Source organism: Trachypithecus francoisi, unplaced genomic scaffold, assembly GCF_009764315.1.
Source record: "Trachypithecus francoisi isolate TF-2019V2 unplaced genomic scaffold, Tfra_2.0 Lachesis_group10, whole genome shotgun sequence".
Taxonomy (NCBI): domain Eukaryota; kingdom Metazoa; phylum Chordata; class Mammalia; order Primates; family Cercopithecidae; genus Trachypithecus; species Trachypithecus francoisi.
Window position 1 is genome coordinate 54967114 of NW_022681455.1, and position 24986 is coordinate 54992099.

Below are 24986 nucleotides of genomic sequence, written 5' to 3' on the forward strand. Positions count from 1 at the left end.
TAAAGCTAACCAGCAACCATATTATATTTTCTTAGTGTATTTTATTTTGTACTCTCCTAGATGACTACATAGTAACCTTTTCCTTAGATCTTTTAAATGTCTTCTAGAATCTTCACTCTGAGTTGAAGACCTTGCTTCCCACTACACTGAGAAAATCAAAGAACTCAGAAGAGAACATCTACAGCACCACTGCCGCACTGTCTCCCCCACCAGCATCTGCACTTTCATACTTGGCCCTCTGTCTTCATGTAACAGATGATCAGTTACTGGTCTTTACTCTTTGTGCTATAATTTTATTTTATTTTATTTTATTTCATTTTATTTTATTTTGTTTTATTTACCTTTGCACTAGACTCTGTACCTTATTGTCTACTAAAAGACATTGTTCCAGAAATTCTCCCCTTCTCCACCTCACCTCCCACCTTCTCTTGCACTATTAATTTTACTCTTTACTGTAGCATTTCATTAGCATAAAGACATACTGTTATTTCTCTCACCTTAAAATATTTTTAGATTCTACATATGAGTGAGATCACGCAGTATTTGTCTTTCTGTGTCTGCCTTATTTCACTTAAAATAATGCCCTCCAGGTTCGTTCATTATAACAAACAGGATAATTGCATTCTTTTTATGGCTGAATAGTATTTATTTATACACACACACACACACACACACCACATTTTCTTTGTGCATCTGTTGATGGACACCTAGATTGAGTCTCTATCTTAACATCATGTTGTACATGATGATTACATGCAATTTTATGTCAATTAAAAAATAAAAAGTACAACCTCTTTTGATTCAGCTCCACCCCCACCTACTGCTCAATTTCTCTGCTTCCTATTATAGCCAAATTACACAAAAGTGATTTTCTGTATCTTCTGTCTAGTGTCTGCCCCAAGTCTCTACTAAATGTCTTCCACTGAAGCTCTTGCTGTTCTATCTCCACTAAAACTATTCTTGGCCTAGCTGTAGGATTGGAACCTCTCAAGTTCACCTTCCTTCTTACAAATGCACTGTCTTTATTGGTGTTCAGGATTCCACCTGCCCTTTGTTTCCTCAGTCTCCTTTGCTGTGAATTTTTCTGGTATTAGACTTCTTAACTTGGAGTGTCCCAGGGTTCGATCCTTGGTCTTCTTCACTTTTTCTCCCTTTTCTCTCATACCTTACAGTCAATCCATCCACAAGACCTTTAGACTCAAAGATATCCAGTATCTGACCATCTCTTTTCATCCCTGACTCTACCGTCCTAGTCCTACACATTATCACCTCCCACTTCAGTTGCCCCAATAGTTCCAACTGGCCTCCCTGTTTTCCATCCTTGCTACCTTTTTTTAAAGCCTGTTCTTAACACAGTGGCCAGAACAATCCTTTCAAAACATAACCAGATCATTTTATTACTTCAACTCAAAGCCCTTTAATAGCTTGCAGTCTTATTCAGGAAAAAAAAAAAAAAGGCTTTTAATGCCTTTAAGACATTGTGATAACTCTCCCATTCTCATTTCATTCCTGCTATCTCCTTTCTGTTTTTTGGATTGCCAGAGCAGAGTTGCTGGTTTCCTCTGCTTGCAACAGTCTTCCTGAAGATATCAATGTGGATAATGTCATTTCCTTTAAATTCTATTCAAAGGACACTCTCTCAAAGAGACCTTCCCTGAAACCCCCAAACTCCTCCTGAATTTCCGGGAACCCATGATCCCCTATTCTGCTCTATTTTTTCCCCAAAAAACCTATAGCTTGTTACATAATTGACTTATTTATTTATTTGTTTGTTTATTTAATTTTTATTTATTTTATTTTATTTTTTTTTTTGAGACGGAGTCTCGCTCTGTCGCCCAGGCTGGAGTGCAGTGACCAGATCTCAGCTCACTGCAAGCTCCGCCTCCTAGGTTTACGCCATTCTCCTGCCTCAGCCTCCCGAGTAGCTGGGACTACAGGCGCCCGCCACCTCGCCCGGCTAGTTTTTTGTATTTTTTAGTAGAGACAGGGTTTCACCATATTAGCCAGGATGGTCTCGATCTCCTGACCTCATGATCCGCCCGTCTCGGCCTCCCAAAGTGCTGGGATTACAGGCTTGAGCCACCGCGCCCGGCCGGACTTATTTATTATCTTTATTACTTTTTATGTCTTCCCCCAGTAAAATGTAAGCTTCATAAGGGCAGGATTTTGTTCTTCTTGCATGGCCCATAGTAGGTGCTCAATAAATATGCCTGGCACATAGAAGGTGGACAACCACTTAAATGATTTTTCCCCTTCTTCTAGCATTATTTTACTTTTATTCCAACAATCAACACGGACTCTACATCTTAGGGACCTGTTCTTTAGGGCATTTTCCTTCTCAATTATATCACCTTTTTAATTCACTTTTTTCTTTTGCTTATGTTATCTGCTAAACTAATTTTAGGCAAGTTCATTTGGCCCTTAAACAACATGGGTGTGAACTGCTTCAATCCACTTATTGCAGATTTTTTTCAACTAAACATGGATAAAATACCCCAGTACTTAAGGGGTATGAAACTTGCATATATGGAGGTCCTGCTTTCCATATACGTGGGTTCTTCAGGGTTGACTGTGGACTTGAGTATGTGCAGATTTTGGTATATGCAGAGGTCCTGAAACCATTCCCTCAGTAAACTGAGGAACAACTGTATATTTAATTTTTTGGTCTTCAAATCATCTTATACTCTTTCTCCATCTTTCATCCTTTCCTAGGTATATTTCTATTTCTAGAATAGTTTTTTCTCTGTCTCACTTCCCCTAAGACCTTTATTCTTAACAACTGTTCAAAAAATCCTACTTTCCCCTGGAAATGTCTCTTAGAAAAATAGTAACACTGGTTTCCACCTTGTCCCGTTTGTCTACCTGATGGGCAGTCTTGAAATCCATGATTTGGATTTGCCCATTTTTCAAAATCTTACTAAAATGCAGATTTCCTTTAAATTAAAGCTAATATGAAAATGACTTAGTGTTACAAATCTGCATATAGTTATTTGCTTATTTTAATATGGTTTTATCTTCCATTTTAGAAAATGAACTGTGTATTTGTATATACATATATATTACACATCTGTACATTTATGCATTTAATTTTTAAAAATTTTATCTGACCTTTACTGAAAATAAGCAGTTTCGTAATCTTTCTCTGTCAAGGATCTAACATTGTTTCATATTCTTTTCTTTAACAGGTCATTGCTTTAGTGATGGATATATTTACAGATGTGGACATTTTCAAAGAAATAGTTGAGGCATCAACTCGAGGAGTATCTGTTTACATTCTGCTTGATGAGTCCAATTTTAATCATTTTCTAAATATGACTGAGAAACAAGGTTGTTCAGTTCAGCGTCTCAGGGTAAGAATTCTGCGTTTTTTTCTCAAGTATTTTGTGTGTCATTTTCAACTCAGTCAAATGTAAGGCATATTAAGGTAGATAAATATAAAAGTTAAAAAGAAAAAAGTATACATATTTAAGGTTATGAAATGACTGATCACAGAAAGGTCCCCTGTACTTTTTAGAATGTGACTGAAAGCACATCTTCATGAGAGTGTGTATTTGTTTGTTTGTTTGTTTATTTGTTTTTGAGAAGGAGTCTTGCTCTGCCTCCCAGACTGGAGTGCAGTGGTGCAATCTTAGCCACTGCTACCTCCACCTCCTGGGTCAAGCAATTCTCCTGCCTCAGCCTCTCGAGTAGCCGGGATTACAGGTGCCCACCACCATGCCTGGCTAATTTTTTTTGTATTTTTAGTAGAGACGGGGTTTCACCATCTTGGCCAGGCTGGTCGTGAACTCCTGACCCTCGTGATCCACTTACCTTGGCCTCTCAAAGCGCTGGGATTACAGGCATGAGCACCATGCCCGGCCTTCATGAGGGCTTTTACTGTGCTTTTACTGATTAATATTTCATATATCAGTTTTGCATGCACGGCTTTGAAACCAGTGACTCACAAGCATCTGTGGTTCAGCATGTATTGCTTATCAGAATCATTTTGCGTAGTATTTTCTGTTACTTTTGACTTTTTAAAAGGAAGGTTAATTTTTATTTTAGTTAATTTATGATCAAGGCATTATAACCCAAAAGGGTTTTTTATAGTCAGAGCCTGATGATTTTTGGTGCCATTCTGTGTAAATGTAAAGTGAAGTCTCCTATTTAAGCTGTGTTGAAATGTATATTTTAAATGATTATTTTCCTTAAGGATTTAATATTTGGGAGTTTTTTAAAAATTACCTGAAGTAAATTTTTTTTTATTAAGATTATTTCATGGGTTTTAGTTTTCAAAATATTCTTTTCCTACCCATAATGTCTGCTTTTTATTTATATATAATTCTAGAATATTCGAGTACGAACAGTAAAAGGCCAAGATTATCTTTCAAAAACAGGGGCAAAATTCCATGGAAAAATGGAACAGAAATTTTTGTTAGTTGACTGCCAGAAAGTGATGTACGGTTCTTACAGGTAAGATCATTGTGTTTAACTTCAGTGTTAAAAATCATTTAGATGATTTATTAGTTTCAAATTTTAACATAATCAGTTAAGCTCTTTCTTAAAATTTAAAAAAAAAAAGAGAGAGAGAGAACACTTGCATGGGAGATTAGAGACCTAGGTTTGAGTTATGAATCTGCCACTAAAGAGCATTAAGGTCTTAGGCAAATCAGATAACTTCCTTGAGCTTCAGATTCTTCATCCAGAAAATGAAGACGTTGACCAATATCTAAGGTTCCCTACAGCTCTATGGTACTACAGTGGTTTTGCTCCTTATGGAAACATTATATAGTATGAATTTAGTTACAATTGTTTGTGAAAGCATAAGTTAGTTACCACTTTAAATAATCTGGTAAATGGATTTTTCTTATTTTGTATTCTTAAGAATCTGATCAAAGTAGAACTGGCAGCCCAGTCCAGGTGAGGCTGGCTCCAGAGTGTAAGCCTGCCCTAATATTCTTTTGTAAATAAATCCCCTAGCTTCAGTCCTGAATCAGATACAGAGTGAGGCTATACAAACAGGCAGATAAAAGCACCAGCAAATACCCATGAACTGCCAGGTCACTGAGGCAGAGTAGATTCATTATTAAAGACTGAGGGAAGAATCCAGAAGAGCTATGGATGTGAACATGACTGTGTAAGGCGAAACCTTTGTCTCCTGTCTTAGTAACAGAAAGCCCATGGGAAGGAAGTATCACATTGAGATGGTGGCCTTGAGCAAGTTACTTTATATGGTCGCACTTTAGGTTCCTCTGCTCTAAAATGAGGGGAATCATAGAACTGGCCTCATGACATTGTTGTGAGGATTAAATGAGTTCATGCATCCCAAACCCCTAATGTTAACTATTATTTTAGGACTTGATTTGTTACTTTCTGCTAACCCTCTCTTTAAGCTCAGGACCTTTTTTTAAAAAAATGTTGTTTGGAGTTCCAAATGAAAATATATTAAGAGCAGAAAATACAACTAGTGCTTGAAATTAGTGAGTCCTTTTAAAGACTCATTATATGTGAATATATTTGTCCAGACCCACTTGGTTTTAGAGAGGTTTTAATTGAACTTTTAATTAAAATTGAGAGTTCACTTGAGTTGTAGAATGATTGTTATTTAAGCTCATCACAATTAATAGTTTCTATGGTTATTATTTAAGTTTTAAGATTATCTTTGACAGTAAATTTACTTCAACTTTGTTTTGCTGCCACTAGATATTAGTAGTTCCTAGTGTTGCAATGAGTGTAGCTGAGCTACTTTCTATTAATTTGGGGGAAAATCAAACAACAGCAATGACAAAAAAATTATATATCTGTATCTCTCTGTCTATATCAGAAGCCAGCGGCAGAATTTAAGTTACTATTTATGATAGTAACTATGGGATTCCCAGGACCATGGATTATAAAAATTCATCACAACTCTTAACTAACACCCTCTGTGTTATCTCAAGTTCGTTTTAAATACATTTCTTTAAATAATTCGTAGTTGTCAATCATTGTCCTTTTCATTTTTTTGACATTATTGTGGACCTTTCCTATTGCTAACAGTATTCGAACAGGATGTGGTAGACTTAGTTATGAACTAGTTATGAACTAGCTTGGTTACAAGTGAATTTCCTTTTGGTTTAAAAACAGCCTTTGTCCCTCATATTCTAGTATTGCTATTATTTTCCTCACAGGCGAGTTGAAAATGCCTTCTTCTTTAATTCAGTATTCTTTGCCATGGGATATAATTGGATTCTAAACTGCTCCCGTTCCTGGAGTGGCCCAGAATCTGTATTTTCCACAATTACACATTGTGTGGCAGCTCACTCACATGATGATGACTTTATCAGGAAAGCATGAGGAGTTTTTCCATAACGTGATACTACCATTGATGAATGTTTGATAAACCATTGTCTATAAATCAGACTGAGAGATAATTTTATAGGCTTTTTCATTTTTAATCTCATGAGCTCGATAAAAGTTACTTTCAAAAGACAAGTTGGCTGATATTGGCAATTCTCAGCTTCCATTTTTAACCACACATAAAAATCATCACAGTTGAGGTCCATGCTGCAACCAACATACTGTTACTATTTACACTCATGGACTTATTTAAGCCATCAGCCAGGAACTCGGAATTTTTAAGTCAACTTCGTGACTAATGTCTGACAGTGTGTGTTTAGTGGAGCTGGGAGTAGATAGTTAGCTTTTTTATCCATGAAAATATTTGCATACTTTTCTAAAAAACCAAATATTACTAAAATATGTGCAGTACAAAACAGTGATTTTTGTTTTCCATCTCTAGCCAACTCGATCTCCAGATGCAGTTGCTCAATTCTTTTAGTTGGTTCTTCCGATATTTATTTCATCCCTTAAATAACATGATTATGCTATTCTTGTTTGATTTACCAATTTCATATATTATCTTGACTTTTTATTTTTGGAGAATTGTATTTCCTACCTACTATTCCTTCTTGTCTGCATTATAGTTTTATCACAATTTTTGGTTAAATGAGAAGTCCAGGTCTACATTATTGAAACTTTGTCAAAATGGATCACTGATGAGCCATAGAGTGATGTGTTTCTTTTTTCAAAACCAAGTTAATAATGGCCATTTTGTTTTTATTCATTGTCTTTGTTTTCTATTTATCTGTTGCTACTTTTTTCTCCAGTTGACCACACAGATTTTGCAACACATGGATAACTTTCCCAAATGTTCAGTTACAGCCAACCATCTATGACATCCCATCTGAACTAGCAGGTCCTTAAATTGGAAGCACACCTGGGGGCCTGATATTTTTTGTGTTTCTAAGTGATTTGATCCATGATTTCTTAAATCCCATATTTCCTCATTTTGTTTCTACGTCTCCATCTTTCTCCCAAAATTGCTCAAGGACTTTTAAGTTTAAAAAATGTATACTTCTAGGTCATTTATGGCTTAACTTGGGATGGAACTCTAAGTTGAACCATTTTTCCTCCGACTTGGTAAGGTATTGCCCCGTAATCAAAGTTGCTGCTGAGAAGTTTCAACAATTTTTATTAGTCACATTCTTTTCATGCAGCCATTTTGTCTTTCTTGAACCTTTCAGGATTTCCCTTTTTTCCCTATTAGTTTGTTTTTCTTTTTTCGAGTTTCTTGAGGTATAAAGTTAGGTTGTAGCATGAGATCTTTTAGCTTTTTAAAAAATGTTTTATTGATAAAAATATGTGTACATATGGTATAGGTCGTATTTTTTATATTTTATTACATGCATAGACTAGGTAATGGTTAAGTCAGAGGAGATCTTTTCACTTTTTAAAGATATGTATTTACAGCTGTAAACTTCCCTCTTAAGAGTGCTTTTGCTACATCTCATAAATTTTGATATCTTGTGTTTTTATATTCATTTGTCTTAAGGTATTTTCTAATTTCCTTTGTGACTTCTTCTTTGACTCATTGGCTATTCAAAGTTGTGTTGTTTAATTTCCACATATCTGTGAATTTTCCAATTTTCCTTATACCGTTGATTTCTAGTTATTTTCTGTTGCAATCAAGGTAAGATACTTTGTGTGATTTAAATCTTTAATTTGTTGAGGTTTGTTTTGCCTAACCTGTGGTCTATCTTGGAGAATGTACCATGTGTACTTGAGAAGAACGTATATTCTGCTTTTGTCAGGTGTTCTCTATTATGTCTGTTAGGTGCTGTTGGTCTGTACTCTTGTTCAAGTTGTCTGTGTTCCTTTTCATCTTCTGTCTTATTGCATTCATTATTGAAAGTGGAGAATTGAAGTCTCCTACTAATACTGTGTTGCTGTCTGTCCCCTTCAATTCTGTTAAAGTTTGCTTTGTATATTTAGGAGCTCTGAGGTTTGCTGTACAAATACTTATAATTGTTATATCTTCTTGGTGAATTGACCCCTTTTTCATCATATAATATTCTTCTTTATCTCTTGTAAGTTTTTTTATTTTAATTTAAAGCCTGTTTTTCCTGATATTTTTATAGCAACTCCTGCTCTCTCTTTTGGTTACCAATTGCATGGCATATCTTTTTTTATCCTCTTACTTTTAGCTTATGTGTGTCCTTAGATCAAAAGTGAGTCTCTTAAAGATCGCATATATTTGGATACTGTTCTTTTTAATCCATTCAGTCAATTACAGTCTTTCGATGAGGTAATTTAATTTATTTACCTTTTAACTAATTACTGATGGAGAAGGACTTACTATTGTCATTTTTTTTCCGTATGTCTTTTAGCTTCTTTGTTCTTCTTTCCCTCTTTTACTGCAGTTTTTTGTGGGGTTTTTGTTGTTGTTGTTTTTGCACATATATGCTTTGATTATCATCTCATTTCCTTTTGCGTATATTCTAAAGATATTTTCTTTTCAGTTATCACTGGAATTACATAAAACTTTTTTTTTTTTTTTTTTTGAGACAGAGTCTCGCTCTGTCGCCCAGGCTGGAGTGCAGTGGCCGGATCTCAGCTCACTGCAAGCTCCGCCTCCCGGGTTCACGCCATTCTCCTGCCTCAGCCTCCAGAGTAGCTGGGACTACAGGCACCCGCCACCACGCCTGGCTAGTTTTTTGTATTTTTTTAGTAGAGACGGGGTTTCACTGTGTTAGCCAGGATGGTCTCGATCTCCTGACCTCGTGATCCGCCCATCTCGGCCTCCCAAAGTGCTGGGATTACAGGCTTGAGCCACCGCGCCCGGCCTTTTTTTTTTTTTTTTGAGACGAAATTTCATTTTTGTTGCCTAAGCTAGAGTGCAATGGCACGATCTCGGCTCACTGCAACCTCTGCCTCCCAGGTTCAAGCTAGCCTCCTGAGTAGCTGGGATTACAGGTGTGCACCACCACGCTTGGCTAATTTTTTGTATTATTAGTAGAAACTGGGTTTCACTATGTTAGCTAGGCTGGTCTTGAACTCCTGATCTCAGGTGATCTGCCCACCTCAACATCCCGAAGTGTTGGAATTACAGGCATGAGCCACCATGCATGGCCTTACATAAAACATTTTAAAGTTATAGCATTTTATTTTATTTGTTTTTTTTTTTTTTGTTTTGTTTTTTTTTTGAGGCAGAGTCTCGCTCTGTCGCCCGGACTGGAGTGCAGTGGCCAGATCTCAGCTCACTGCAAGCTCCGCCTCCCGGGTTTACGCCATTCTCCTGCCTCAGCCTCCCGAGTAGCTGGGACTACTGGCGCCGGCCACCTCGCCCGGCTAGTTTTTGTATTTTTAGTAGAGACGGGGTTTCACCGTGTTAGCCGGGATGGTCTCGATCTCCTGACCTCGTGATCCGCCCGTCTCGGCCTCCCAAAGTGCTGGGATTACAGGCTTGAGCCACCGCGCCCGGCCAGCATTTTATTTTAAACTGATAACTTCAATCACATATGAAAACTCCACTCCTTTATAGCTCTACTCCTCACTTTATATAACTGTTGCAACAAATTACATATTTATATATTGTATAGCAATGAACACAGATTTAAAGTTACTTTTCATATTTTTTACATTTAAATTCTATGAACCACATCTGCAATAGTACAGGTCACTTCATTTGTCTACATATTTACTTTTACTGGAGAACATTATGTTTTCATAAGACTTTGTGTTGCTCTCTACCATCCTTTTATTTCAACTTAAAAGATTCACTTTAGCATTTTGTGTACAGTAGATCTAATAGTGAACTCTCTCAGATTTCATTCATCTGGGACAGTCTTAATTTCTCCTTCCTTTTGAAGGACAATTTTGCTGGATTTTTGGTGTTTTCAGTGTTTTTCTTATAGCTCTTTGATTATATTTTCCTGCTTCATTGTAGCCTGCAAACTTTCTGCTGAGAAAGTCGCTGATAGTCTAATGGTAGCTCCCTTGTATGTGACAAATCACCTTTCTTTTGATGCTTTCAAGACTTTCTCTTTGTCTTTGACTTTAAACAGGTCTGATTATAATGTGTCTTGGTATAATTCTTTCTGAATTTATCCCAGTTTGAGTTCTTTAAAATTTGTAGGTCAATTTTTTTCCCTCAGACTTGGGAAGTTTCTGTCCACTATTTCTTCAAATAAGTCATCTGCTTCTTTGCCTCTCTTCTTTCTGAGCTTCTCATAATGCATATATTGATCTGCTTGGTAGTTCTGTAAATTCTTTAGTATATCTTTACTTTCCTTCATTCCTTTTTTTTCATTTTGCTCCTCTGACTCAATTATATCCATGACCTGTCTTCACATTTATTCATTATTTCTTCTGCCTGATCAAGTCTGTGGTTGAATCCTTCCTTCTAATGAATTATTCAGTTATTTTATTTTTCAGTTCCAGAATTTCCTTTTAGTTCTATTTTATAGTTTATCTTTGTTGGTATTCTCATTCCATTGGTATATCATTTTCCTGATTTTGTTTACTTGTCTGTGTGTGTGTGTTGTTGATGTTTTTGTTTGTTAGTTTTTGTTTGTTTTTAGCTCATTGAGCATTTTTATAATAGTTATTTTAAATATTTTATCAGGCAGCTCATAGATCTGTGATTCTTTGGAGTCAGTTTCTGGAGTTTTATTTCATTTCTTATGATTGGGCTTAGTTTCCCTGCTTCTTCATATGCTTTGTAATGTTTTACTAGTATTCAGGCATTTTATAAATAATCAGTTACCTCTCCCAGTCTTTATGGGCTGTCTTTGTTCTGGGGAAGACCTTTATCATTCAGCCCAGATGCAGATTCTAGGACCTTTCAGATCTTTTCTGACCTCTTGTTCCCTTGGTGTCTGCCCATGGAACTGCATGCTGCTTACCTCTATTTTCAATGATTTCTAAACTCTGGTTCCAATCCTACCAGCACTCAGGCAAGATAGAAGCCAGTCTCTTGGGCTGCACTGAAGACAAGCCAGAATTATGATCCATAGTCTACTCTTCCATTTCCATCCTGAGGGAGGACCCCCAATCTGGGGGCTGGGGGAAAAGTTTCCCTCTGTTTGCTTCATGCTATACCATATGGGGGAGGAATAGGAATGAGCTTGCCAAACATCACAGGTTTTCCAACCTGTTTGGCTGGAATACAATGTTCTGGGTGCTCTGTCTTTGCAGTTGGTCTCTAGCGTTTCACAGAGGTCTTCTGTTTCACATATTGCTGTTAACTTAGTATCTCTCTGGGGTAAGTAGGGCCTGTAACTTTCTAATCTGCTACTTTACTCACTTTGTGTTTGTGTTTTGGGAAGTATTTTTATTTGTGGTTTGTGTCTGTTTCTTCTAGGTGCCATTTTCCAGTTTGTTTTGATCTCTGATTGCATCTAAGCTCTTAAGCTTCATAAGCTGTCTTTGAAACTTGCTTTATTCGTCTGTTAATCTTTGCTATGTGTTTATATTTAAGAACAAGGCACTGTAAAGCTGATTAGAAACTGAGCGGGGAAATGCTTATCAACGTTTGAGTTTACAGCTGAATGATAGACTGGGGTCCTGGCAACTTTACAGGAGGATCCCTGACTATCAATATAAACATCACTTATCTGGGGTTTTTCGATGTTTCCAGAGAATAATCTCTTTCTCCAAAAGATTGTCAAAGGAGATGGAATTTGGAACGAAGTCAGAATATGATCCTAGCTGAAGATACTATAGAAACAGAATGGGGAAGAGAGCTGAGGGTCTGATAAGCCTCATTCTTAGCTCACCTTTATCCCAGTCGTGAGTTGTTTAAAGTTTCTGAATTCAGACTTTCTCTGGTTTGGTTTCTGCTGAAGTAAACCTTAGGATTTCTGAAAGGGATAGGAAGGAGTGCTTCATGGGAAAGGAAAGAGTAGGGAAACTGGGGGCCCAACTGCTCTGTATGGGACTTTCAATCTTCCTGTTTCTCTATTTTCATGACCTTTCTAACCCACCATTTTTATTACCTTTTGATCCAATGTTGAATTCATAGATTAACTGGCTTATTCTCATTGGTGCTTACCTCATGGAAACTTCCTCTAAGTCAGCTACCACTTCTCCATCAGATTTCTCTATTCTAAACTTGTATTAAATACTTTCACTTGCTACTTCCCTTTTCCTTTTCTATCTTTTTAGTAGTGTGTAGGGAAGAAAAAGAAATAAACATGCATGATAATCCGGATTTAATGTAAACCTTTGAAGTTTTCCACCAACAGAAACATCTTTGCCTTTTAGTCTTATTTGATTTTGAAACTAATAATTCATTTATATTATCATTTGTTTAGTTACAACTAATGTTTTTAAGAGTTTACAATATGCCAAGCACCATTCTTAGCCCCTGGGAATGCAGTCCTAAATAAGGTATACAAGATTGTTGAGCTAAATTTTATTTTAGTAGGGCATTGGAGATAGATGATTCACAAAGGGAGAACATGCAAGAAAATGTCAGATAGTGGTAATGGGGTATTGTATAAATGAAATCAGGGGAATATGATAAAGCTTAATCAGATGGATACTTTGAATAGAGTGATCATAAATGTATTCTAAGAGCATGTCAGCCCAGGACTGTCAGAGAGAAGAGATGTATTGAAGAGGGAACAATAGATAAAAGATCCTGGAGTAAATATCTGGGGGGATAAGCAGAAAGGCCAATATGGTAGGACCACATTAATCAAGGGAAGAGCTATCCGTAGTAGAATTGGAAAGCAAGCAGGGGAGGAATTATCTTAGGCCAGGTAAGGAGTCTGAATTCTCTTTTAAACAAAATAGAAAGTTCTGTATGGAAGTGTGACATGACCCAATTTGTTTTATGCAAAGATCACTTCTGTTGTTCTGTTGATTGAAAAATGAGCAAATGAGGACGCTAAGAGTCAAATTAGCTGATAATGCTAAGACTAGTGTGATAGTGGGATAGGACTGATTTGTGAGAGGTTTTGCAAGCAGAGTCAACAGGACCTTTGGTTCTGAAAAAGAGGGTATTCAAAGATGACTGCTTGTTTCCTGTCTTGATCACCTGAAAGATGGTTGAGTCACTGACTTAAATAAGTAATACTAGGGAAGAAATAGGTCGGGGAAGGAGGAGTGCTAGATGACAACTTACCAGTCATACATGTTAGGTTTGCAAGGCCCACTAAAATTTTGAGTAGAGATGGAACACTGATTCCAGAGATGAGGAAGAGGTCAGCACTGACAATACAGACTTGGTAGTTAATGGCATAGAAATCACCTATGATAACAGAGGAATATAGAGATTAATTTCCAAGCCCCAAAGCGTGTCTGTAGGTTTTCAGATTTACTTACTGAATATATTCAATTGAATGTCTTCCTGTTGCCTAAACTTTTTTTACAATATCATTTTCTGATTTACTATAGCAGGGAAACTTTTCCAATTGCCACACATTCATCAATACCAATATCTTCTTTTTTTTTTTTTTTTTTTTTTTTTTTTTTGAGGCGGAGTCTCGCTCTGTCGCCCAGGCTGGAGTGCAGTGGCCGGATCTCAGCTCACTGCAAGCTCCGCCTCCCGGTTTACGCCATTCTCCTGCCTCAGCCTCCCGAGTAGCTGGGACTACAGGCGCCCGCCACCTCGCCCGGCTAGTTTTTGTATTTTTAGTAGAGACGGGGTTTCACTGTATTAGCCAGGAGGGTCTCGATCTCCTGACCTCATGATCCGCCCGTCTCGGCCTCCCAAAGTGCTGGGATTACAGGCTTGAGCCACCGCGCCCCGCCAATACCAATATCTTCTTAGTTTCCTAACCTCAACACTTGGAAGTTGTTTTTATTTAATAACGTATGGATATTCTTTTGACATGACATCTTTTGGTTCTTTCTTTTTACTACTGGCTCAACATTTTCACGCATTATTCCAATTTCTACTTTGGTTGGGCTCTTACTTTTAAGTCTATACTGCAATAGTACTACAAATAGCTGCTGGAAAAAAATAGTTCCTCAGACAGTTCTTTCTATTATAATTTATCCAAATTTGGAAACAAATTCTACATAATCAAACGTTCTGTTTTGTTTTCAAGATTTTCACCACTAGTTCATCAGTCTCTTATATGGCTTCTTTGCTCCAGCTATATATAGTATGTTTTCTGTGTTCAGCTAGAACATGACCCTTATTGCATTCTTCCCTTTTCCATATTACTCCCTCCACACAAATTGTCTTCCCACATCTTTTGTGTCTGAACTGGGAATCTAGTATGTATCAAAATATTGCAAAACTTCACTTTCTTCATGGATTTCCTCATACTTGATAGTTGACTGTTCATTCCATTGCTTGCTGTTTCTAATATTTTGTATTCATACCTTTAGTCAGATTGAAAATTTCTTTAGTTACTTACTTTTGTACCATTTCTTTTAAGTCAGCCCAGTGGCATAATCAATATTCCTCCAATATCATGCTTCCTGTAGGCATGCTAGATAAAATTAAGCATATCCAAATAAGAAGTTTCTTAAATTACATACTCCTGTTTGTGATATGTAATATTTTATATATTTTAAATGTTTGCACATTCTTTTAGTTATTTTTTCTGCATTTTTTGTCTCCTTTATAGAAATAAGATGCTTCAATGTGGAGAGTGTCTCTTTTTTCTTTTGTATTAATCCCCATTGTGTCATATACATTACTTTATGCATAGCATAACAGCAATTCATTTATTTTTCAGCTCAGAGACTGTATATTAAATCATTAGATTTTCAAAAATGAGGTTTAAAATTTGATATGAAGTTTAAAGATAGCTGTTACCTCTAAACTCTAGGAAAGGAATTGGAGCTTCCATAAAGTACTATAAAGTCATATAAACATTAATTTCCTAAAAAATATATTTTATATTAAAAGATCCTGATTGGCATTTTGACTGGCATGGTTTCTGAGGTCTACATTTACTAATACTGTGTACAGTAAGTACAGTGAAGTCTGCCCTTTAATGATTGAGGCAGCTGGCCACAAATCCTGTTTACAGCTCTTGGCATCCTAAATTACACTTATTAAGTAAACCACAGAGATAGCGGTCTGAAAACTTATAGACTCTTAAAATATATGCATTAGCACAACTGTATCTTACATTATATCATGTTAAAGCTATAAGGCATTATAGCTATTATGCTGTCCGTATCCTTACGTTGGACATGAGGAAAGTGAAGCCCAAGCTCATGTGTCTACAATTCAGCAGAAGCTAGGCCTCTCGACTTTTTCTCCAACACTGGCTTTACTGCATTCTGCCAAGATGTTATATATGAAATATAATATCAGTTTTTATGCCACAAAGTTTTGACACAGATGCAAAATACACAGCAAATTTTTCTTTTTTTTTTTAATGTTCTATTTTATTTATTTATTTCATTAGTGTTTGGGGAACAGTTGGCTTTTGGTTACATGAATAAGTTCTTTAGTGGTGATTTCTGAGATTTTGGTGCACCCATCACCCTAGCAGTGTACACTGTACCCAGTGTGTAGTCTGTTATCCCTCACCCCTCTCCTACCCTCTCCCTCTAGTCATTATATCATTCTTATGACTTTGCATCTTCATATCTTAACTCTCACTGATAAGTGAGAACATACAATATTTGGTTTTCCATTCCTGAGTTACTTCACTTAGAATAATGGTCTCCAATTCCATCCAGGTTGCTGCAAATGCCATTATTTTGTTCCTTTTTATGGTTGAGTAGTATTCCATGGTATATGCATACCACATTTTCTTTATTCACTTGTTGGTTGATGAGCATTTAGGCTGGTTCCATATTTTTGCTGCTGCAAATTGTGCTGCTATAAACATGCATGTGCAAGTGTTTTTGATAAAACAACTTCTTTTTCTCTGGGTAGATACCTAATAGTGGGATTTCTGGATTGAATGGTAGTTCTACTTTTAGTTCTTCAAGGAATCTTTGTACTGTTTTCCATAGTAGTTTTACTAGTTTACATTTCCACCAGGAATGTAAAAATGTTCTCTTTTCACCACATGCATGCCAGTGTCTATTAGTTTTTGATTTTTTAATTATGGCCATTCTTGCAGGTGTAAAGTGGTACCTCATTGTGGGTTTAATTTGCATTTCCCAGATAATCAATGATGTTGAGCATTTTCTTTTGTATTTTTGTTGGTCATTTGTATTTTCTATTGAGAATTGTCTGTTCATGTCTTTGTCCCACTTTTGGTGGGATTATTTGTTTTTTTCTGGCTAATCTGAGTTCCTTGTGGATTCTGGATATTAGTCCTTTGTTGGATGCATAGTTCACAGATAGTTTCTCCCACTCCGTGGGTTGTCTCTTTACTCTGAGGATTATTTTGCTGTGTAGAAGCTTTTTTGTTTAATGAAGTTACATCTATTTTTCTCTGTTCTTGTTGCGTTTGTTTTGGGGTTCTTGGTCATGAACTCTTTGCGTAAACCAATGTGTAGAAGAGTTTTTATGATGTTATGTTCTAGAATTGTTATGGTTTCAGGTCTTAGATTTAAGTTTTTGATCCATCTTGAGTCGATTTTTGCTTAAGGTGAGAAATGAGGATCCAGTTTCATTCTTCTACATGTGACTTGCCAATTATTCCAGTACCATTTGTTGAATAGGGTGTCCTTTCCATACTTTATGTTTTTGTTTGCTTTGTTGAAGATCAGTTGGCTGTAGGTATTTGACTTTATTTCTGGGTTCCCTATTCTATTCCATTGGTGTATGTGCCTATTCTTACACCAGTACCATGCTGTTTTGGTGACCATAGCCTCGTGGTATAATTTGAAATCAGGTAATTTAATGCCTCTAGATTTCTTCTTTTTGTTTGGTTTTGCTTTGGCTATGCAGGCTGTTTTTTGGTTCCATATGAATTTTAGGATTGTTTCTTCTTATGTGAAAAATGATGATGGTATTTTGATAGGAATTGCATTGAATCTGCAGATTGCTTTTGAAAATGCACAGCAAGTTTTTCTTTGGACTTCTGGAAAGTAGTGAATTCAAAGCCATAATTTGAGTTGCATTGATACTTAAAATGTGAATATGAGGATGGGAAGACATGTAGTGCATGTAATGATGGTAAATATTCTAAATAATGGTAGCCAAAGAAAAGTACAAAAACATATTTCAGTCATTAAGTTTTACTTTTTCTAGTAGAACTATATGTTATTATCAATCTTTTAACTTAAATGATTAAAATTTTTCCATTTTTTTTCCCCAGCTATATGTGGTCATTTGAGAAAGCTCACCTCAGCATGGTTCAGATAATTACAGGACAACTTGTTGAGTCCTTTGATGAAGAATTTAGAACTCTCTATGCCAGATCCTGTGTCCCCAGTTCATTTGCTCAGGAAGAATCAGCAAGGGTGAAGCATGGCAAAGCCCTCTGGGAAAATGGCACTTACCAGCATTCGGTTTCTTCATTAGCATCTGTTTCCAGCCAAAGAAACCTTTTTGGTAGACACGACAAGATTCATAAACTAGATTCTAGTTACTTCAAAAACAGAGGGATATATACTTTAAATGAACATGACAAATATAACATAAGAAGTCATGGATACAAACCTCATTTTGTTCCAAACTTTAATGGTCCAAACGCAATACGTCAGTTTCAACCCAGTCAGATAAATGAAAATTGGAAAAGACATAGTTATGCTGGGGAACAGCCAGAAACAGTGCCATACCTCCTGCTTAACAGAGCTCTGAATAGAACCAATAATCCACCTGGTAATTGGAAAAAGCCATCTGATAGTCTCAGTGTGGCGTCCTCATTACGGGAAGGCTATGCAAGCCACCACAACGCACCCGCCCAGAGTTTTGCCAATCGGCTTGCACAGAGAAAAACAACAAATCTTGCAGACAGGAATTCAAATGTTCGGAGGTCTTTTAATGGAACAGATAACCATATCCGCTTTTTGCAACAACGAATGCCAACTCTTGAACATACTACAAAGTCATTCCTGCGTAACTGGAGAATTGAATCCTACTTAAATGATCATTCAGAAGCTATACCAGACTCAAATGGATCAGCTTTAGGTGACCGATTTGAGGGCTATGATAATCCTGATAATTTGAAGGCCAATGCCCTTTATACTCATTCTCGGCTTCGTTCCTCTTTAGTATTTAAACCCACTTTACCTGAGCAAAAGGAAGTTAACAGTTGCACAACTTGCTCCTCAAATTCAACTATCATTGGTTCTCAGGGAAGTGAGACACCTAAAGAGGTCCCAGACACCCCTACAAATGTACAGCATTTGACAGACAAACCCTTGCCAGAATCAATCCCCAAGCTCCCATTGCAGTCAGAGGCACCAAAAATGCACATCTTGCAGGTTCCTGAAAACCACTCAGTAGCCTTAAACCAAACTACAAATGGCCATACTGAATCAAATAACTATATATACACAACCTTGTGTGTAAATAAGCAGACAGAAAATCTAAAGAATCAACAGACTGAGAATCTACTTAAAAGGCGAAGTTTCCCATTATTTGACAACTCAAGAACCAACTTAGATCCTGGAAATAGTAAGCATTATGTATATAGTACACTTACCAGGAATCGAGTTAGACAACCAGAAAAGCCCAAAGAAGATTTGCTGAAAAGTTCTAAAAGCATGCACAACGTGGCTCATAACTTGGAGGAGGATGAGGAGGAAGTCACCAAGGAAAACCCTCCAAGTGGGACTACTACCAAATCAATTTCCATTGCTGCTTTACTTGATGTGAATAAAGAGGAATCCAACAAAGAACTCACTTCAAAGAAGGAAGTTAAGGGTTCCCCAAGTTTTTTGAAGAAGGGGTCTCAGAAGTTAAGGTCATTACTTAGCCTTACCCCAGATAAGAAAGAAAATCTATCCAAAAATAAAGCACCTGCCTTTTATAGATTGTGTAGTAGCTCTGACACATTAGTTTCTGAGGGTGAAGAAAATCAAAAACCAAAGAAATCAGACACAAAAGTTGATTCATCTCCTAGAAGAAAACATTCTTCCTCATCGAATTCTCAATGCAGCATCCACAAGAGTAAGGAAGATGTAACAGTTAGTCCATCTCAAGAGATAAATGCTCCATCAGATGAAAATAAAAGAACACCTTCTCCAGGTCCAGTTGAAAGCAAGTTCTTGGAAAGAGCAGGAGATGCCTCTGCCCCAAGATTTAACACTGAACAGATCCAATACCGAGACTCAAGGGAGATTAATGCAGTTGTTACTCCTGAAAGAAGACCAACTTCTTCTCCAAGGCCAACGTCCAATGAGCTTCTACGTTCTCATTCAACTGATAGGCGTGTTTACAGTCGTTTTGAGCCATTTTGTAAGATTGAGAGCTCTATTCAGCCAACAAGCAACATGCCAAATACCAGTATAAATCGCCCAGAAATAAAATCTGCGACTGTGAGCAACAGTTATGGCAGGTCTAGTCCAATGCTGAATTACAACGCTGGTGTTTATCGCTCGTATCAACCCAATGAGAACAAGTTTCGAGGATTTATGCAAAAGTTTGGAAACTTTATACACAAAAATAAATAGCTATTAAAATGCAAAATGAATGAGACTATAAATATTTGTCCAAAGAAAATTGTGGACAGTCTTTGTAACATGCCAATAGATTTTCCTAAGGACAGAATTATGGGTATGATATCTATGTTTACCAGTGTCCTCGTATAAAGTTATTTTTCTGTGTGATAAAGTTAGGGTCTGCTGTAGATAGGATTTCTCTGTAAACACATGATTTGTAAGTGGTAATGGTAAAAATAACAGGTGTATTTAAATCATTTTCTTTAGACTGAAGATTTTAAGTCTCACTTAGAAACTTTCGTGGATGATGTATAGTGTATGGTGTATGGATTTTAACCATTTCCTTTTAAAAAGGTCATACTACCCTCAGTAACCCTTTATAATATGTCTTTATAGTATTTTCATATCTTCAAAAATATAAGCAAATGGGACAAAGCATTTTTTAAGAGTAACTTTAAATTCTATAGGATAACTTGTTATATTTTATTAATATTAATTTTTCTCTGGAGCATTGTACAGCTGTTTGGGCAACAGCAGTACCTTTTAAACTTTTTTTTTTTTTTGGCCTGAAGTGTTTGCAAAGTATCAGTCTCATGCAGTATAATGACATTCGTAGGAATTTATTTTCCTAAGCCTTTGAAAACGGTCTGGGATGTGCTTCTCTCTACACTGGACCCAGGGAGCTGTCCCCCTCTTACCCATAGGCTGCTGATTTTTTATAGTCATTCCTTACTTCACATTTAGAACAAACCAGTAGGAATTTAGAAAATCTGAATGGATTCCCCCTCCTTTTTCTTTTGTGTAAAAGCTTTTAGAAATGTAAATTTCTGCCTAAATTTTTGTTAGATTGGCATGACAATGCAAAGGGGTCCTTCTTGTGAAAATTCTTGCTCCTTTTTTTTTCTCTTTTGAGATGGAGTCTCGCTCTGTCTCCCAGGCTAGAGTGCAGTGGCATGATCTTGGCTCACTGCAACCTCTGCCTCCCCAGTTCAAACGATTCCCCTGCCTCAGCCTCCTGAGTAGCTGGGATTACAGGTGCACACCACCACACCTGGCTAATTTTTGTATTTTCAGTAGAGACAGGATTTCACTATGTTGGCCAGGCTAGTCTTGAACTCCTGACCTCATGATTTGCCCGCCTTGGCCTCCCAAAATGCTGGGATTACAGGTCTTGCTCTTCTTTAAGTTGTGCCAAATATGATATGACTGCATAGTGTTTTTGTAAGAATACCATCGGGAAAATGAAAAGCTGTACTGAGCTAGTTTGTCCATGATTTGAGGATGATATTCAGATTATAAGATACCCTTTGTCTTTCTTACAGTAATGAAGTATAAGCTCCATATCTGTTCCAGAGACTTTAACTTGACTTTGCTTCATTCACAAAGAACAGAATTCAAGAAGCAATGCATCCTGTGAGAAGTGTGAAGTGTTTTTACATCACTTTAAATATATTACTTAATACATTCTAAGTTGCTGTGTGGAGCAGTATACTATTGTTTTAAAAATGCAAGATTCAGACAAATTTTTATATATATATCTCATTAAAATAATTAAAATAATGGTATAAAATATCTATGTCATTAAAATAATTTTACATAGTGTTTAGAAACCATGAAAAAGAAAACATAGCAGGAGAAAATATGACAGGAAAAGAAAACCTAACAAAGCCAAGAACCCACAGTTAACCAAACTAGACTGACTTTGTTATTACCCATTCTTTGTTAGTATTGGATGGGGAATTAGGATAATGAGCCATTAGGCAGTTCTGAAATGGAAAGCCCTGAAATTTAGTGCAATGTAACTTTAAAATTGAAATTATATAAAGAGTAGAAGTTTAATCATGTTTAATTACAACCAAAAGCCTGTTGCCTTTTTGTACAGAAATTTCCTTAATTTCAGGAAATATAGATAGCTTATGAAAACATCCTTTTAAATAGTTCCTGAGCTCTTCCTCTTAAGTGGAATTGAGGAGTACAGAATGCTTTATTTCATCATCCCCTGACAGGTAACTTAGGCTTTTGTACAGCAGATTTACTTTTCTCTGCGTTTTTAAAAAATTGTTTTTCTTGCATCTTTTTTCTTCAAAAATATCTATACTTGAGAATATGTACGTAGCAACTTTCCAAAGTCTCTGTGGCCAAGAAACTCTCCAGAGATAAGACTGAGCAAGAATATAATACTTCAAAAAATTTACAGCTACTGTTTAAGTTTTAAACAGACACCATCACAGTTTGTGGATGAAATAGTTTTAGGCCATATACTTTCTGTCTTTTTCTCCCTATATTAATATTGGGGGACAGATAATATCACTTTGATGTACATTGATATTAAAGTTTGGTAATGCAGTTTTTACTTTATATGTAAATACTGTACATTAGTTTTTAAGCAGAAACACAAGAAAATGGGTATAATTTCAAAGTAGTTCTTGGCAGATGGCTAGAGAATACTGTAAGTGACCCTATATCCCGAATACGCAGATATCCCTCTATTACAAGTTTGGGGTTAGCCATAATTCTGACAGGGCGTGTTCAGATATGGGGATATGTTGTCAGTCTACACTTGTGGAAGCAAATATCTTGTTTAATCAAGATGATGTCTAGTGTCATCTAGATAAATAATGCAAAAAGTTTAATTCTGGCTGAATTCAGCTTTACTCAAGATCCACATATTCAAGTATCGTTCCACAGATATTTCTGTGTTCTGTGAATATCTGTTGATTCTTAATGTGCCTGTGGCTAAGGGATGCAAAGCAGAATTGTTTTACACTGACTATATGTGTGACATGTACAATGCTGTTTTTTTAAAATAACTTTATCATGATATTCAGATAGATTCTGGGTTCTAGAATATTTAAAACAAAAAGGATAAAATGATAAACCAAAGAGTCAACTTGTTAACTTTTCTTTTTTAAGAGATGGGTTCTCGCTTGTATGCCCAGCCTGGACTCCAACTCCTGGGCTCAAGCAATCCTCCAGCCTCAGGTTCCTGAGTAGCTCAACATTTTATATACGTACGATATTATAAAGAAATATTCTTCCAAATGAACTTCTGTTTTTAAATCAATAAATGAATAATAAATTATTTTGTACAAATATCAATATATTGTAAGCTGTTGTTTTTTTAATCTTCATACTCTGCATTTCTGCATTCAAGCTCAGTCTTTCCCCTAGTTATTCTAATCAGGAATTCAGATGTGGATGTATTTTTAAATATTTCTCCATGAACTTTGAAATCATCTTTAAAACATTATTTTGATTAGCAATTATATTTCATGTAGTAATTTATTCATATTTCAAATTCAGTGGCAATTCTCTTTAAGTGAAATATTATATATCCACGTTCTCTTTATTTCTATTATTACTGTAATATAGTGGTTACTTTAAATAATTTTTACTTTTTTTTTTTTTTTTTCGAGATGAAGCCTTGCCCTGTCACCTAGGTTGGAGTGCAGTGGCGCCATCTCGGCTCACTGCCACCTCTGACTCCTACGTTCAAGCAATTCTCCTGCCTTAGCCTCCTGAGTAGCTGGGGTTAAAGGCACTTGCCACCTAATTTTTGTATTTTTAGTAGAGATGAGGTTTCACCATGTTGGCCAGGCTGCTCTCTACCTCCTGACCTCAAGTAATCCGCCCCCACTTGAGCTCCCAAAGTGCTGGCATTACAGGCATGAGCCACTGTTCCTGGCCTGATTTTTACTTTAAAAGATAGAGAATCTTTAAAAAAGAAAAAAAAAAATGATGGTTGACTTCTGTATAACTTCATATCATCTGGTTTGAGTAAAATATTCTAAATGCACATTTGTATTAGTGATATTAAGTTACAGTCTGAGAATTAGTGAATTAAGACTCAGAATTTATTAGAAAAAATTGAAATAGTATGTATTGCAAATTAAAAGTTGTGTCCTTTTAAAGGCAAATGTGCTTTTTAACTAGTTAATTATAATGAATGGTAGAACAAATGGTAGAATAAATTAATCATAAGTGCCTATGTTTAGGAAAAGCCTAGTTCAGTTAACATAGTAAGGGAAATGGATAAGACTTCACTTTTGTGGCCATCTGAAAGGGAAGTTATCAATAGGTTCAGTTTAAGGAGTCAAAGACCATCTTGAGTAATTGGACCGGGGAAAGATGGAAGGGCACTGAAGGGGATATGTGTGTATCCTGTCCAGGTAAACACTTGACATAAGGGGAATTACCTGAGCTTCAAGCAGTGAGATACATAAGCAAGAGATATACAGAGGAATATTTCTGAGTTAACAAAGGGTTAGTATGTTAAGTTTGGACATTTCTGCTATAATATGAATGTTTCAACAATCTGCCTGATTTATTTAACACTTATACTGGGGACCTACTTTGTTCCAAGTATGTAGGTTATAGTAGGCTTTTGATGGAAAAAATAAAAATTAAAAAAAAAAAGGTTGTCTGGATAATCAGGATGATCAGAGGCTGCCAGCAAGTTTTCATACATGTTTTAAGAATACGCCAACTTGCAGCAAAAGCCTATGTTACTTGAGGGGTATTTGTTAACTTGTTACTTAATGTACTCCTAGTGCCTAAAAAAGGGTGCGTATAAAAGATACCTGATACATACCTGATGTGTGAATCTAGTCATTTCCTTAGCTGCAGTTAGGAAAAGATAATAGCCCATTAATATCCATACATTAAGATAGACATTTTATAACTACCTGAAGAGGCATTTGTATTATCAAGTTCAAAGGCAATTGGTACATGAGGGAAGGGAGTGGTGATTTTGTGTTAGTCCTTTAGATTTTCAGCTACCATAGGCAGGTTGTATGGGAACCGTAATTGAAGAATGGCTCCTCTAAAATCTCTATAGTGAAGACAGCCTGGTGTCAGTAGTGACAGCGGTGAGCACCTTTACTGAGGACCTCAGAACACTCGACCTCTTGCGCTCAACAGCAGCCCTTGTGCTATTGTTTAACGGTTATAACAACTGCAGACACAATATACAAAATTTGACTTTGACAGAATGATCACTATTTTACTTTCATTAGAAAGGTAAATTTAGAGTCGGGCATGGTGATGCATGCCTGTAGTCCCATCTACTCGGGAGGCTGAGGCAGAAGAATCGCTTGAACCTGGAAGGCCCAGGTTGCAGTGATCCAAGATCGCACCCCTGCACTCCAGCCTAGGTGAGAGAGCGAGACTCCATCTAAAAGAATAAAAGAGGTAAATTTTTTTTAAGTCCA

General features: G+C 36.5%; 1 protein-coding gene across 1 annotated transcript in view; it reads left to right on the forward strand.

Moving 5' to 3' along the window:
• FAM83B (family with sequence similarity 83 member B) overlaps positions 1–22875 on the forward strand; it is a 104406-nt gene extending 81531 nt beyond the window's left edge. The window contains exons 3-5 of the mRNA XM_033217492.1: positions 3186–3350; positions 4328–4452; positions 17487–22875. Coding sequence (XP_033073383.1) covers positions 3186–3350; positions 4328–4452; positions 17487–19788 — 2592 coding nt within the window. The 3' untranslated portion in view covers positions 19789–22875. The remainder of the gene's footprint in view (positions 1–3185; positions 3351–4327; positions 4453–17486) is intronic.
• The last annotated feature ends 2111 nt before the right edge of the window (positions 22876–24986 follow it).